The 16,478-nt window shown below is 54.6% G+C and overlaps 1 protein-coding gene across 5 annotated transcripts in view; it reads right to left on the bottom strand.

Moving 5' to 3' along the window:
• Positions 1-16,478, bottom strand: part of PTPRU (protein tyrosine phosphatase receptor type U) — a 57,044-nt gene that overhangs the window by 18,984 nt on the left and 21,582 nt on the right. For 2 of the 5 annotated variants that reach the window (XM_038160708.1, XM_038160710.1), the window contains exons 4-17: positions 16,369-16,450; positions 15,567-15,682; positions 15,214-15,388; positions 14,039-14,332; positions 13,181-13,489; positions 9,668-9,777; positions 9,151-9,352; positions 8,223-8,325; positions 7,839-8,112; positions 6,170-6,206; positions 5,502-5,640; positions 3,735-3,764; positions 2,613-2,770; positions 211-401 (exon numbers count right to left, since the gene is read on the bottom strand). In XM_038160708.1, the coding sequence (XP_038016636.1) occupies positions 211-401; positions 2,613-2,770; positions 3,735-3,764; positions 5,502-5,640; positions 6,170-6,206; positions 7,839-8,112; positions 8,223-8,325; positions 9,151-9,352; positions 9,668-9,777; positions 13,181-13,489; positions 14,039-14,332; positions 15,214-15,388; positions 15,567-15,682; positions 16,369-16,450 (2,220 nt within the window). The remainder of the gene's footprint in view (positions 1-210; positions 402-2,612; positions 2,771-3,734; positions 3,765-5,501; positions 5,641-6,169; positions 6,207-7,838; positions 8,113-8,222; positions 8,326-9,150; positions 9,353-9,667; positions 9,778-13,180; positions 13,490-14,038; positions 14,333-15,213; positions 15,389-15,566; positions 15,683-16,368; positions 16,451-16,478) is intronic. The other 3 variants (XM_038160711.1, XM_038160712.1, XM_038160709.1) reach the window with 2 other exon arrangements.

Below are 16,478 nucleotides of genomic sequence, written 5' to 3'. Positions count from 1 at the left end.
GAAATAACCCAGAGCTGCCAGCACCAGCCATTCAATCCCGACTCAGGGACACCCTCCATGCTAACAGTGCCAGCCCAGAGCTGTGAGCTCCAGCTCCCATCCAGAGCTCCAGACCCAGAGCATCATCTCCTTGCACATGGATCCCATCCGTGTCTCCCCGTCCATCCTACCTCCCGCTCCCCCTGAGGCGCTGGCACAGGCTGTCCCCACCTCATACTCCTGCTTGAAGCCGTAGCCTTCCGCTGTCTTCATCTGGTTGATGTGCTGCAGGAGGTCAGCCACGCGCACGGCCGGGTGCAGCTGCCCCGTGTGGTATGGGGAGCCCTTGCGGCCGCACTGCCGCCGCGGGGAGCCGCCCAGGAGGCTGCTGGACTCATTGACCACGCTGCTGCGCTGGTCACCTGCACAAGAGAGGGACAACCAGGGGCTATCAGGGCAGCAAAACCTTGGGCTGCATCCCCATCACCTCCTCACACCCACATAGGGGTGGGGAAGACATACCCAGAGATGTGGCTGCTGCAGGCCCTCTCTGGGAACCACCAGAGGTCCAGCCCTCAATCCCACTCTCACCCTCTCATGCTCTCTGCAGTTCTTCCTACACCACAAAGACAAAAATGCCCAGGACAGCCTTTTAGGACCTCAGCAGGTCAATCAGAAATCAGTGGGCAAGGCCATAAGGGGATAATGACCTCATTTCCCCTCAGCTGGAACAATGAGCTCCCATGCAGACAAGCAAGAGCTCCATGCCGAAATATTCACACAAGATCCTAAGTTGAAAAATCACCTTGCCAAAGTCTCCAGCACAGCTTAACAGTCCATTTCCCCCATTTCCCTCACTGCTAGAGACCAGCACTGGATTCCTCACGCTGCCACAAATGGAGCTCGCTGCTTTGATGGAGAGCCTGTGCAGTATTTACCAGGTTTATGCCTTCGCTGTGTCATTACCAGCCGAGCCCGGCTAAGACCTCACCTGTGTTTGTCAGGGCAAGTTCCCACATCAGATCCCAAAATTTGGGTTTGCACAAAACCTCATGCTCTGAGCTACTCCCAGAGATGGTCAGGCAGGGATCCATGGAATGGTTTGGAAGGGACCTTAAAGCCCATCTAGCGCCACTCCTGCCATGCACGGGGATACCTTCCACTGTCCCAGGGTGCTCCAAGCCCTGTGCAATGTGGCCTTGGACACTTCCAGGGATGCAGAGGCAGCCACAGCTTCTCTGGGCAGCCTGTGGCAGGGTCTCGCCACCCTCGGAGAGAAGAATTCCTTCCCAATATCCCATCTAACCCTGCCCTCTGGCAGGGGGAACCAAATTCCCCCTGGGAAGGACAACCCAGGAGAGTGCCTCCACACCCTATGACCTGACCAAAGGGCTCATGAGCTGCTGGGATTAAAAAGGAATTAATTAATTGGTGACACTTGCAAGGTGCTGCCATAGCCACATGCTGAGGAATCACTGGGGTTTCCATGAGGATTAGTGACTTTCTTTTAAATGCACAGAAACTGAAAGGCAAGGGTGGGGGGGGTGGGCATGTACAGCCGCCAACCAGTCACTAAGTCATTAATTTCCCTTCATTAATTAAGGATGTTTACAGGCAATGGAGACTCTCCCAGCCATGGCAGGCAGCCCGAGCTCCCCAGCTCAGCCACACCAGCCTTTGAGACTTTCAAGGACAGCGACCAAAGAAAAAGCACACCTAACCTAGCTGGATGTATTAAGAGGAGGAGAAGTTTGCCCTCTGGGCTTTAATGATCCATGAGACAATGGCAGGAAGCGCATTAGTCCCGCAGCCGGTGCGGAAGAGCCGCGTGCAGGCGGCATCTTGCAGCTACTGTAACAGATGTTATTAGCATATGGCTGAAACTGGGGCAGCCAAAGAGTTATTTTACAACTAAATCAGCATGGAGACACATCCTCCGGTGGGTATGAAGTTCTCAGTCTCCCTCTGATGCGAGCACAGGGGCTCTTTAACCCTTCAATGCCCAGGCTGGGGAAAAGCTGGGGGAAAGCTTCCAACTTCAGCATAAGCCAGGAGGTGGGATTCACCCAGTTCCAGGGGGCTGCAGCCAGATCCTGAGCCTCAACCTGCCCGCCACAAGCTCTGATCTACATGAGAAGATAGAGATCCAGCTCCCTACAAGAGCTTCCCCTTCAGCACAGCCTGGATGGCGGCAAAAGCTCCAACACCGATGAAATTCATGCCCTTGGAGATTTACACAGGGCAGGGAAGAGCCTGCTATGCCACACACATCAGTCTAAAACAGATGTAACACCAAGCCTTCAAGAGAATCACAGAATATCCTGAGTTGAAAGGGACCCACAGAGACACCCCGAGTCCAACTCCTGGCCCTGCACAGACACTCCAACAACCTCACCCTGTGCCTGACAGCGTAGTCCAAACACTCCTTGAGCTTTGGCAGGCTGTTTCTGTGATATTCTGGGGTTATTGGGCACCTCTGTGGCTGGAAGGAAGCAGGGGAATGCCAGGGTCCCCATCCTTATCTTGGTTGCCACAGTTGTGGCATGGGAGCAAGGGGATGCTGGGTTACCAACCTCACCTCTATTTCCACAGTTGTGGAAGGAGAACAGGGGATGCCAGGCTCCCACCCTCACCTCTGTTTCCGTAGCCGTGGGTGTCCATGAAGGACAGCCCCAGGCGCTCATCCTCCTGCAGGGTGCTCTGGTCAGTGAAGCTCCTGTCGATGGCACTCATCATGTGTGTCTTCTCGTGCCGGTAGTTTATGGTGGCTTTGGTCATATTCACAGGTTTCCTGCAGTGATGAGGAGCAGAAGTGAGCAGGGGTCACCATCAGGTGCTCTAATTTCCCCCAAAGCTCCTGGGCTCGGATTATTCCAGGAGCAGAACAGATTATTTGGAGCAGCGTGGTCATCATGCTTTGGTTCTCTGCTGTCCCCAAGCCAGTCACAGCCACACATGCAGCATTCCTTGCTGGCTGCAACAACTCCAGCCGCTCAACCTCAATGTCCCCTCCTGTCCCCTGCCCTTGGACAGCCAGGTGTGGTCCTTGTGCAGTCAAATGCTCCCTCCAGCCATCTCCCATCACATGGATCTGCCCAAGCCCTCCCCAGCCCCAGTTCTCCAGGCATGACCCCCTGGTCTAGTGGAAGATGTCCCTGCCCATGGCAAGGGTTGGGATGAGATGAGCTTTAAGTCCCTTCCAAGCCAAATCATTCTGTGATTTTAAAGCCATGTCAGGGGCCAAATCCATCCCAAGGGACGGGCTGGACCCTCCTGAGTAAACCCATGCTCAGCACCCACTGCAGAGGCGTTTTCCCCCATGCAGGGTCTCTTTAGGGACCTAACAAAGATACTGGGAAATCCCAGGAGTTCTCACTGGGACAGAACCTCCCACCCCAAATTCAAGTCATTTAGGCAAAGAAACCTGAATGAACATTTTTGAGAGACAGCATCAGGCATTGCTCCAAAGCCAGAGCAGCGATTAAGCCAGAAGGATGAACAGGAGATCTGAGCCCACGTTGGCATTGTGGTGGCGTTGAAACACTGCAAGGCACTGCTAAAATCCAGAATTCACTCAGAGTTGCTGACCCTTCCCCTCTATGCTGCCTTCTGTCTCTAACAAGCTCGGCAGCTTTATTTTCCCTGATCCAAAGAGACCCTTAAAATGCACTTGGCAGAGATGAGGACTTGTTGGAGCAGCGGGGTGAGGGGGGTGGCCGGGAGGAGGGTAAAACAGGAGAATGACAATTACTTACGGGTAATAGGAATAAGAATAGTAGTTCCTCCTGGCAAGCGTGCAAAGAGAACAGCAGAAATTGCATAAGCAGCTTTTCTCCACTATTGGGAAGGGAGGTTACAGGGCAAGTCAGCTGCCAGAAAATTCAATGCACCATAAAGGAATCAGGCTCCCCTGTGGCACCCACAGGTTATTTACTCCAGACAGGAGCCAGCATCCTGGCAGGAAAGCACAAGCACCAGCTCTCAGTGTGACCACACTTGTGGTGGGTGTCCACAGCACTCCTGTCCAAGGGGTTATTCCATAATTTTTAAGAGTGAACAACAAAGATGTCCCAAATGTAGGGATTTCCCCCAGGCTGTTGGTTAGGGGCCCAGAGGGGGAGATGGCGTTGAGATGTCACATTCCCAAGTGCACCATTTACTAGAGATAAACATATTCCAAGGCTGCATTTCCATTCCACTGCATCAATGTTTCTCCAATGGCAAAGCACTCTGGAGAAGATTTATGAGCTCATCCCAGCTTCCCAACAGCCCCAAATTCAGGCTTCTCAGCACCAGATCTAATTTGTGGCTCTGGTTTATCCTTCAACAGGTTCATCCTGGGATGCTGAAGTGGAGCTGCTCCTTCTCCTCCTGCCTGGCAGCACTGGCAATGGGAATTCAGCAGCCACACTCACAGCTTCCCACCCACAGCATCACTCCCCAAAACACATCAGCGCTGCTGGCATCTGCTCCATCAGGGAAGGAGCCAATAAAACCATGAGCTAGTCCCGCACCTCAAAGTGTGCAGGGATGCTACAGCCCTGCTCTTCCAGCAACGTAAATCCACAAGGATCCTTCCAGGGTGCACGGAGCCATAAAGAGCTTTGCAGATTTACAGGGACCGAGGCTCTGCCCTGCTGTTTTTCTCTCCCTCTGGCTGTTCATGTACTTTGCTCCATCCTCCCAAGCCCCGTGTTTAATTGCTGTCCTTTATCCCAGCTCTGAGAGCCCCCCCAGCCCGGCACTGCCTCGAGCCCTGCACAGAAGAAGCCACTTTTCCAGAGCGTTGCAGCCACGTGAAAAGCAGTGGCCGCATCCCCAGCGCTCCCAGGGATGAGTGTCCCGAAAAGCCCTTGCCCTCCTCCCTCCCACCCCATGAGCTCCCCCAGTGCCAGCCCACCACAAGAGCCACAGCCACTTGCATGCTGGATATGCTCCTGCTGGCCTGGCCAAGGCAGCAGGGAAGTCCAGAGGCAACATCTCAGCGCAGATTAAGCTGACTTTTGTAATTTTGGGCTGGGGGTGCAGGGCTGCGCACCCTGGGGTCCTGTGGCTGCTGTTGGCAGGGAAGAGCTGGAGGGATGGGGACAGCTGGGCTCAGCACTGGTGCAGGGCTCGGGCACGGGCCAGAAGCATTTCTATCCGTGCAGGATCACCAGAACAGCACAAAGCCAAGAACCATCAGGAAAAGAAGCAAAAAAAAACAAAAAAAAAAAAAAAAAGGGGGAGTGGGACAGTGGAACAAAGCTGCAGAGGGGGTAGGGACATCCACAGGACTTTGCTGCTCAGTCCCCAATGTGCCCTGCCATGCCTGGTGTCACAGAGCATGGGGGGCTCTGTGCCCAGTGAGATGCACAGGCACATGGAGACTCAGCTCGAGGGAGCATCTGGAGCCTGCCCAGCACAGCTGAATCCCCACTAGTAACTCCAGTGAGTGCTGGGGTGGTGGAGAAGGGATGAGCTGGGAGGGAGGGAAGAACCCAGGGAGATGAAGCACCAGCCACCAGCCCAGGTCTCCTTACCCTTTCCGAATGGCGACGATGATGGCTCCCAGCAGGATAATCAGGATGATGAGCCCTCCAGCACAGATCCCCAGGATCAGGCCCATCTCCTCCGAGTGCTGGGACACCTCCAGGGGACGCTTGCTCTCTTTGCAGGCAGCTGCCAGGGGACAGGGACAGGCAGGAGGGGTGGGTGGACAAGGGAGCTGTGAGCACCCACTACACTCCACTCCAGGGGGATTGGCAACATCAGGCATGAAAACACTGGGATTTTTCCCATGGGACGCTCATTTCTCCATGAACACGTGTTATCCAAATGAGACACTACAGTGCTCTGCAGTGCCACACTATGACCATGGACAAGTACCTCTCTCAGTTCCAATGGGGTGGGAGAGTCCCTCTGTACACCTTTCATCACACCCCACATAAGATCATCCATCCCTGGATTCAGCATCCAGCACCACCATTCCAGCCCCACCTCCACCATGGTAACAGCACTAAGAAGGAAAATTCAACCAAGGGAAAAACCCCAGATGCCAAAGAGAACGGGAAACAAAAGAGTGTGAGGTGGAGTTGGAATAACCCATCACATGCAGCCTAACCACAAGCATTGCTGGTCCCAACCCACCAGCAGAGCCCCAACCGCTGGAGCAGCCACCTCGGTGGGGTCAGGGAAAGGCAGGGCTCACCTTTGCGAGCGATCCGGACACAGTTCAGCCGAGTTTCCTATGGAGGTAAAAAGGGGGGGGGGTCAGTGCTAGATGAGCATCCCAGCGGCTCCGCCCCCCACTCTCACCCAAGTGAGGCTGGGTGGGCACAGGGCTGGTCCATTGGTGCTTTGGCCCCCAAATTGAGGGAGTCCATGGGTGATTTGTGCCACACCTCCCAAAGAGCTCCTGGGAACCTACATCCCAAGAGACACTGCTGAATGATCTGTCCCCAGCATTCCCAGGTTTAGCCAGAGCCACCGCTCCTGGCACAGAGGGGATGGTGAAGCTCAAGAGCGTGGAGAACCCAGCAGATGCAGCCAAGCCACATGTCACCAATGTGCCACCAGCTACAGCTGAAACATTCCCAGGTTGCAATCCAGAGCTTCATGGCTTTGTCTTCCATCAGCCAAAGTTTCAAGCCCCAGTCCTGATGCTCTGCACCTGCTGTCAAGGGTGCCATGACATTCCAGCCCAAGTCTCCAACAGTTTTAACATTTGCTATTTAGGGATGGGTTCAGCTAAAATATTCCATTTTTCCATGCATCCAACTTCTGTTGCAAAACAAAAAGCACCACTTTGGCAGTATTGTCTTCTCCAAGCATTCTCCAGTCTCTCAAGACACCAGGCACCAATGTGCTCCATCTATCCACGGCCCAAGACCTGCCCATGCCGCATGCCCAGGGCAGGGCCAGCTACAGCACTGCTCTCCCTGAGATCTCCAGCTTTTCCTTCTCCTCTTCTTGCTTCATCTGGCACAAAACCCATGAAAAACCCCAGCTACGATCCAGCATTTTTCCAACATCTGATGGCCACTGGAATAAATCCATTACCTCCCAGAAGGAAGACGTAACACAGCATCAGCCACCATTTATCATCCAGCAGTGCCGAGGGAGCCAGAGCCAGGACCCTCCCTGTCCCTCTAGGCTCTAATTACAACTAAGAATCGAAGAAGCGAGGTGTGAACGACCCCGGAGCAAAGAAAAGGACTCAGTGACCACTTTCCAGCAGGACGGAGATGTGCAGGATAAGGATGCTCCCGCGGGTGGGACAGGAGCTGCTGGAGCAGGTGATGCCGAGAACGGTTCCCAGAGGGTCTTGGTGGTCCTGCCGCTGACTTGGAGGAATCAGCCCGGGAGGTGCAGGGGGTGCAGCTCTGCAGAGGGAACTGGCAGCAGTAGGGAGGGAAGGGCAGCCCAGGAGCTCCCTGGAGTTCTCTGGAGCAGGGGCTGGCGGTCCTGCCAGTGCTGGGTCCCAGCAATGACACACAGCTCTGGCTGCCCAAACAGTCCTTCTCCAACCCAGGAGCAGCCCCAGGAATAGGGGCTCCCCTGCACTGGTGCTTGTTGGTGTCCTGGATGGTACTGCAGTGGGTGGAGGAAATTAGGCTACTCCACCCCCAGCATCGGCATAGGGATAGGAACAGGCACCACCCAGGGATGCTGGAGCAGGACACCCACCCATCATCTCAACATGCCATAAGGGTGGCCTGGAGCACCAACTGCCCCCTCGCAGGACATCAGGGGTGAACCCAGAGGATTACGCAGGGGAAGGCAATCTAAAAGTAGTCCTATTTTTACCAACCCCCAGACCCCAGCCTGCCCTTACCTGGTCCAGCCCCTGGCTGGAGCAGGGTGCCAGGGCTACTCACCCCTTTGAGGTTGCTCATGGCCTGGAAGTAGATGAGATAGGCCTTCTTGGGCTCCAGAGGCGGGTTCCAGTAGCCACTGTAGGTCTGGTTGTCCCCCACAGTGAAGGGCTTGGCCTCGGTGAGGCTGCTGGCAGGCAGCTCTGCCCCGAAGTAGTGCACAGAGCCGCGGGACATGGCATCGTCGAAGGTGAGCGGCACTGGGAAGCACTCCTGCCCCCCCAGCTCCCGCTTCAGCTTCTTGGGCCGGTCCTCCTCCACAATTACCTGATAGGTGCTAGTGAGGGCCAGGCACAGGTTAGTTTTGGGAAGAACAGTCCTGCCCATCCTTGGACCCTGCTGTGACACCCCATTTTGGGGTCTCACCCTCCTGCAGCCCCAACCTACCTGATGGGAGCCCCTCTGCCCTGTGCCGGCCGCAGTAGCACCGTGATAGTGCTCTCTGACTCGCTCAGTGGTGATGGCATGTCCCCATAGTCGAACGTGGGAGCTGCAACAGGAGCTGGGGTGAGTCCTGGGTCTCCCCTGGCTTAGGGGGAAACTGAGGCATAAGCAGCTTTGCCCAGGGCAAGGTATCACCCAGTGGTGTCATATGAATTATTACAAATAAAGTAAAAAACCTCTCCACGTCTTGAACAAGAGTTGAGAGATGACTCCTGGGTGTGCACAAGGGAGGTTACGAACACCAGTCTGGCAGAGGGGAAGAAACCAAGAGTGGGATCCAACCTCAGCAGGACCTGAACGCTCCAGTCTTGAGATGTGCCCAAGAACAGTGCCACTCAGAATCACTGGCAGTGTGTGAGCTTCCTCCACCCCACAGCAGAAGCACACCTGAGCCAGCCCAGCAGCACCCCCAGACCAAGATGGGGGACCCCCCTCATGCCTGGCATAACCTTGTGGTCTTCAAACCATCACTGGCAGCCACTGCGGTCCAGCTTGAGCTGCTTTGTCCCTGTGCCCCCATTCACACTCAGTTCAGCCCATTTGCTGCAGTTAATGCGACGCCATGGACATGAGCAATGAGCCCCGAGTACTGCACAGCTTATTAGCAAAGCCCAATTAATTCGTCACTCATACACTGAGAGCTCAGACAGCACCAGCTACCCGCACTGGGCAGGGACCCACCAATCTGGGGACTGCCCAAGGGCTCACAGCACAGCTGCCACCACCAAGAGCATCTTCCTATGGCAGCATCCAGCCACCAAAACACTGCCAGTCATCAAAACCACAGGAGCGAGCCAGAGGCTCCACATCACCGTAGGACACCTGAATAAAGGAGAAGCCCTAGCAGCAGGAATGGAGTGGGGGAACCTACCGGAGATATTGGTGGTGATCTCGGTGAGCGCCGTCTGGCCAAAGCCCTTGCCGGTGCGGGCCCGCACCGAGAACAGGTAGGTGGTGCCGGGGTGGAGGTTGGAGAACACGTGGTAGGTCTCGTTGCGCAGCTTGGACACGGTGCGCCGCGGGCCCGGCACGTTCACTGCAGGGTCTGAGGACTCGATGCTCTGGTAGCTGATCTGCAGAGACAGGGCACAGCATCACCCATGGCCGTAGGAGAGGGGACAGAGCCCAGATTCAGATGGAGATGGGATTAAAACAATGAATTCAGAGGAGGGGATGGTCACAGGGCAGACTGGAGGCAGCCAGGGACTTTCTGAGATGAAACAAAAGCAGAAGTTCACTGGAAAAGCCAAAGGGCTCAGGAGTAACAGCAGCTGCCTCTAATCCTCATGGCCGACAGCAGAGGTTGTCCCAGACCGCTCCAACACACCCCTCAACAGGATCCTCCCATGTCTCTATGTACCCCAGGTGCCACACCAGCCAGGATGTACCTCATACTGTGTGATGAGGCCATTGGGCTCCACTGGCTCCTCCCACTTCAGGAATATCATGTCCTCCAGCGGGGTGAAGGTGAGGGACTCGGAGGCAATGCCGCCCGGCACTGGGGAAGGAAAGGAGGTGTGCTTGAATGCTGGAAACCAGTCTGTAAGGAGAAATCCTCCAGGAAACCCCTCTGGGTGGCTGTGGCAGTTGTGCCCTATTACCGAGCCACCACACTCCCTTTGCCATGTCACCCACCTCCAGCATGTGCCATCAGACAGGACTGGTGGCTCCCCAGGGAGACACCCAAGGCATTGATGCTCCCATGGGAGGGGGAGGTCTCTACACCAGGACAAACCCCACAAGTAGCACTTCCAGCACCTCAGGCCAGGCACTGGCAGCAGCACAGGGTGCCCGAGCTTTCCAGCGCGAGGAAAAGGAATAAATTCCCTTTTCCCCCACACCCCAATTCCCCCCTGGAGCCATTAGCAACCTGTGGAGACACTGCCAGCAAGCAGTAACATCCTCACATGCAAACAGGCTCGCCATGGCCCAGTCTCCCCTCTAATTAACACCACCACAATAATAACTGTAATCACTGACGGCAATCAGCGGCGCCGGGATCAATACCCACTCCTTTATGATGGATTTCTGCACCCGAGGCGGTCAGCAAGGAAAGGCAATGGCTCGGGAAGGCACCAGCAGCATCCCCCATTCCCAAACCTTGCAGGGGACAGCAGCTCTTCTCTCTGATTGGCTTTTTTCACAGCTTTTGTTCGGGTGTAATTACGGGACTGGGAGAGAGGGATCACCTCCTGCGCTTCCCACCGTGCAAATGCACCGTTTCCACCTGATTTACAAGTTAATTTAATCAGAGGCACTGTGTCCTACACATGTACACAGGCACTTATTAAATTCGGGAAGAATTACGGAAACCTGTAGGGCAGTAAAGTGTGTACCTACAGAGATTGGGTTTTAATATACAGAACCTACACTATATATAATTAGATGTTATTTTCTGTTATTATATACAGACAATTACATCTTATTTTCTATTATTATATGTTGTATCATTGTTATTGTCTATAGGATAATTTATATATTATATTAATATTATAATACCTATATATTCACATTTTTATATATATATATATATACACACACATACATATATATACACACAAATATTTATATATTCAAGTACAGGTATTGTGCTTCCATCCCAGGTTGAGAGAGGCAGAGGATGCACACAACAGCTCCCAGGTGTGCATATACCCCTCTGCTCTCCATATACATATATTTATTTGTGGAATCATATATATTTATCCTGGCTTGCGTCACATACACCCTGCCTGCTCCCAGGAGAAGTGGCTCCCTGCAGCACCATCACACTGCAGGGATATTTCCACAGGTCCCTGGGACTGAGTTCCATCATTTCATGCACATACAGAAGGAAGTCTCCAGCTGTGGGTCACCTGGATCCATGGGGGGCACTGAAACACCAGCTGGACAACCTATGGATGCAGCACACTTCCCTCAGCGTCCTGCCCACACGCCCAGCACAGCTCTGCCTGGGGTCCAAGAAGGATGCTGTAAACAACAGCCTTGGTTTGGCCCAGTTACTTGGATTTTCCAGCCCCAAACCGGGGTTTACCACTCAGGACGGGGAGGTGCATCTTTGCAGCCTACCAACAGCAGCCCCAGGGAATGCTGCTGCCAAAACTGGCCTTGTGCCAGAATAAACCACAGTTAAGGGTCCTATTATTGACAAGCTTTCAGCACCTTGGTTTACTTGCAGAGGCAGCTGTTCATCCTGCAGTTCTAGGAACTCAAACCCTCATCATCCTCCCAGGCAGGCTGGGCAAGACACGAGAGGAGTATCTGCCATATATCCATAGAACGATATCCATAGATCCATCGCCATGAGACCAAGTGTATACACAGCCTCAAATTCAATCCAAGGAGGAAGCCAGCAGCCCCAGTTAATTGAGGCACAGGAAAAAGCAGCTGGAGTGATTATAGTATAGCAAAAAGACATCTGGAGCTCCTGTATTAATATTCCATAAGTAAACAGCTGGAGCAGCCACAGCCCAGTGAGAACAACTGGAGCAATTATAGCTGGAAAATAAACCACTGGCAGGGCAGAGCTGGGTGTCCTCGCTGGGGCAGGCTGAGGATTGGGGATGTGGAAAGTGTACAGAGGAAGGTGCTGGATTTAGGCTTTGAAGATGAAAAAGGACCTGGAGATGCTTTCAGCTTCTCCCCAGCTCTTCAGGTTTTGCTTTCCAGCCTGGGAGACAGGAGTGAGCTTTGCACAGGTAACAGCAAGTCCTGTACAGGGGAATTCCACAGCAGGCTTCTCCTCAGGGGTCCTCCGGGGCTCTGGAGGAAGCTCAATCATTTGCAATTACCAGTTCCTTCCCTTTAATTGCTGATTTTTTATGCTAAAAAGTGCTTTGGAGATTAATTCCATTCTTGCTTAACAGATGACTCCATGAGAGCCAGGGATGCTCCAGCCACACTCAGCAGAGGGAGAGGCCAGCCCTGGATGTAGCCCGTCATTGATGGGTGGCACTGGACACACGGAGCCAGCTCTGTCCTGCAGCTCCTGCCATACCTTGGATCTCCAGAGCCCAGAGTGACTCAGGCACTGCTGATAGCAAGCTGCAGACAGGGTGAGGGGCAGGTGAAGCCAGACCTGGGAGACCTCTCCAGCAGCCTCAGCTTGAGCAGATCCTCTGGGAAGGGCTCACCAGAGCAAGAGATTCCAAAACCAAGAAGTCTTGGAGCAATGCTGGAGCATCCATCAAGGATGTCCTCCCACTCAGGTGACAGGGAACCCAGAACAGGGCACAGCCAGGACAGGGGGAAAACAGGAGCAAAGCTGCTGCCAGAAACTGGGGCCTTATCACTGCAGAGCTCTCTCCACAAACCCAAACCCACCTGAGAGCAAACTTCACCAGGGAAGAGCACCAGGGAAGCCAAGAAAAGCTGCACCTGCCCTGGTGAAAAGCACTTTCCCAGAAATGCAGCAGTGCCCAGTCCATCGGAAACCAAGCAGACAAAAGATGTTACCTGAGTGCAAAGCATTAATTGTTTTAATTGCTGTTATTATGGCTGCCAGGCTTTGGTTCCCAATAACGGGTGAGCAAGGACAACTTGTGCTGAGAGAAGCTGGGTATGAGCCAACTCCCACACCCTCCACTGGACCAGCTGGGGTAAAATTCCACTCCAAGCATGAAGGCAGTGTGTCCACAGTGACACCCCCATCCAATCCCTGAGCCTCCAAGGCCTCAGGCATCTCCCTTCCCCAAACACCATCACTGCCCCTTTCTCTCACCTCCTGTTGCACCTCTCTGGGGCTGTGAGATCCTTTTCACCTCCCCCTTGGCTCAGGAGATATTCCGATCATGCCCATAGGCCAGGAGCCAGGGATGCATACCACGCCACAGGAAAAACCCCAGCAGCTCACTAGCTACAGAGTTCCAATTTTGGGGATGATGCATCTCCCCGAGCAGACTCACCATCCTCATCTGTCTGGAATATCACCTCCTTGCCCTCCTTGCGCCCCTCAGGGTTGGAGAGAATGAGCTTGACGTGGATGTTCTTGTAGGGCAGCAGATTTTTGATGGTGTAGCGGTTGGCATTCCGCTCCATCTTCACACACTCCTGGAAGGTCTGGTTGTGGCCACTGCCCACGAAGTAGCGGTAGCACAGGGACATGGTGTAGGTGTGGCAGCGGGTCAGGTTGTAGCCCAGCGGCTCCCACTGCAACGTCAGCTGTCTGGACTGGATTTCAGAGAAAGCCAGGCCTTTGGGGGCTCGCATGGGCTCTGTGGGGAAGAGAGACAGGGAGAGGTGAGCAAGGAGGCAAACATCTCATGGATTTATGTGTCTTATCAGGGAAAACCTTTTTGCCCATAGGAACAAAAGAGATGAGTGCAAAGAGTAACCCTGACTGCAAAACTGGGACCACCCCAGCGCAGAATGCTGCTGCCCTGTAGACAGGGCTGGGGACATCTCTCAGCCACTAACCCTGCAGCTGCCCCAGGCTCATCCTTCCCTGTAGAGGTGAAGCAGGGTACCAGCCCCAAATGCAGCCCCAGCTACCCAGAGAAAGGTGCCTGCACCACCAAGGCCCTTGTGGTGTCATCACGCCCAAGTCAGGCTCTCCACACAAGAGGGACCAAGTGCCATCAGTGGGAGGGAGTTTAATCAGCTCTAATTGGAGTGAATGGGAGAAGTTAACGTGGGGGCGCCTCTGCCAACAGCACACACACAGACACACAGAGGTGCCTTGGGTTAGCTCCTCTCCTCAGCACAGGAAGGGGGAAGGCTCGGGGCGCCAGGAGAGCTGTCCCGAGGGACGCCATGGGGCCCACCTGCGCACTTGGTGCGGCTGATGAGGGGCGGCCCCGGTTTGCCGGTGCCCCCCTCACCAGGCCGGGTGAGCAGGACACTGATCTCGTACTCCGTGTCGGGGTCCAGGTGCCAGAGCTTGTAGGTCTGCATGTTGACAGCGTGGACCTCTGACCAGGGCCCCGAGGTCATGCGGTACTCGATCTCCTTGCGCACGATGGGGCCGTCACCGATGATGGAGTTGGTGTTGAGCTGGATGATGAGGTAGGTGGAGCCGGCCCGGAGCAGCTGCGGGGGGGCAATGGGGGTGGGGGGCTCTGGAAGAGAGCACAGAAGAGGCAGGTGGAGCATGCCCAGAGCCAGGCCAGTGCTGGCACAAACACAGGTGCTACGGTTTTATTTTATTGCTTACAGGCTGCAGTCAATACATTTCCAGTGTCTCTTCCCACACCAACCCACCACACTCAGGCTGGAGAAAGGAACCTTTGGAGTGACCTAACTGTGGCCTTCCAGTATCTGAAAGGGGCTACAAAAGAGATGGAAAGGGACTTTTTACAAGAGCATGTAGTGACAGGACAAGGGAAAATGGCCTCACACTGACAGAGTAGGTTTAAATTAGATATTAGGAAAAGATTCTTCCCTGTGAGGGTGAGGAAGCCTGGGCACAGGTTGCCCAGAGAAGCTGTGGCTGCCCCATCCCTGGAAGTGTCCAAAGCCAGGCTCTGAGCAACCTGGTTGAGTGGAAGGTGTCCCTGCCCATGGCAGAGGGTGGCACTGGATGAGCTTTAAGGTCCCTTCCAACCCAAACCATGACATGGGAGTCACCCAAGTACAGGATGACACCATCCAGTCTTCAAACTTCAGTCTGTGCCTGTGCCCTCCATCACTTTCAGAAGGCTTCAAGAGCTGCAAAAGGGTTTCATCTGATCAAACCTTAATTATCTTTATAAGTTACACAGCCCAGCACAGTGCAGCACAGTTTCACCATAATTAATTTCCACCTACTGCAATCAAAAATAAATTATCTAAGGCCACCAGGAAAGGGAGTTTCTGGTTTTATGCTGCACAGTCCATGTTTAGCAACTCTTCCACAGTGAGAAACTGCAATCCCAGTGTTGCAGCCATCCCACCTTCCTCTGCACACAGCAGAGCAGGAGTGGCCACCACGGCCCAGAGTGGGCAATGGCAGCTCACCCACCTTTGACAATGAGCTCAGCGAAGTTGGAGACGCCGGCGCCGCGGGCAGACTGGGTGACGCAGCGGTACAGGTCCTGCTCCGCCTTGGACACCGCGTCCAGCTGGAACGTGGCCAGGAAGCGCCGGTGGCTGATGTGCTTCACCGAGGCGGCAGGGACCACCTCGCCGCTCTGCTTCTGCCCACGGGACACACACGGAATCACAGGGGGCACCGTGGCACCTCCAGAGCCAACAGGGGTGTCCCCACATGATGTCTGCTGAAAAGCAGGGGGATTGCCCTTCTCCGAGGTTTTCTCCCACAGGAAAGCCGTGTGTGGGGCTGGCTGTGGCCATTCCGCCACCAGCATTCCTCACCTGCATGAGGAAGCGCTCAGCCTCAGCAGCCTTGCCAGCAGCCACACACTGGAAGGTGGCGTTTTGTCCCGCGTTCACCTCCACATCACCCAGGCGGGAGAAATGAGGCGCTTTTGCTGCCAAGGGACAAAGCAAGAGGTGAGGAAGGACCTGAGGTCCAAGGAGACCCATGGCAGCACTGCCACAAAAATCCCTCCCCACCCAAAAAGCCACCCAGGATGTCACAGCCGAGCCAAGCTCTGGACAGGCCTGATGCCCACCCTCAGAGCCTGGCTCCGAGTGAGGCATGTTTTTCCTGTCCACACAGAACCAGCCCAGGCAGGGATGAGCCTCTCTCCAGCACCCTGCAGTGTTGGTGCCAGATGCAGGGTATAGGATTGATAGAGGGGGCAGGTCTCCTGCCCAGCCTGGAAGAAATAGGATGCAACCCCAAGAGCCAATGTGTTGGGACAGTCTGGGATTTTGGAGCCCCACCAGCCTGGGTGGCCCCTCTTGATGGGGACACTCAGGCCTTGTGTTCAATCTGTTCTTTTCCAAGGTTTTATAAAAACTAAAAGCAATGTTGCAGTTGGTGGGGATAGGGACAGAGATGCGAAAAAGAGCGTCAGAGGTGCCCAGGAGATAGAGCTCCACCAGCCCAGGTAACATCAGGACACCCATGTGCCACCAGGCTGCACCCTGGCATTAGGCCCTCCACTCTCCCCAGGACCATCCTAATGGACACCAGCTCCAAGCCCTGCTGCCCAGCCCAGCCCAGCAACAACCCCCCCACCCCGCTCAGGTCCCATCCCATGGCACTCACAGCATGGATAATTCAGGAGCAAAATGTCATCCAGGCCCAGGTACCCCCTGCGCTCACTGGAAACCACTGCCTCGAAGAGCACCTGCGGCACCAAACAGGGGTCACCCGTG

Source organism: Motacilla alba, chromosome 23 (assembly GCF_015832195.1).
Source record: "Motacilla alba alba isolate MOTALB_02 chromosome 23, Motacilla_alba_V1.0_pri, whole genome shotgun sequence".
Taxonomy (NCBI): Eukaryota; Metazoa; Chordata; class Aves; order Passeriformes; family Motacillidae; genus Motacilla; species Motacilla alba.
Note: the sequence above shows the minus strand (reverse complement) of the source record. Positions and strands in the feature narration are given on the sequence as shown.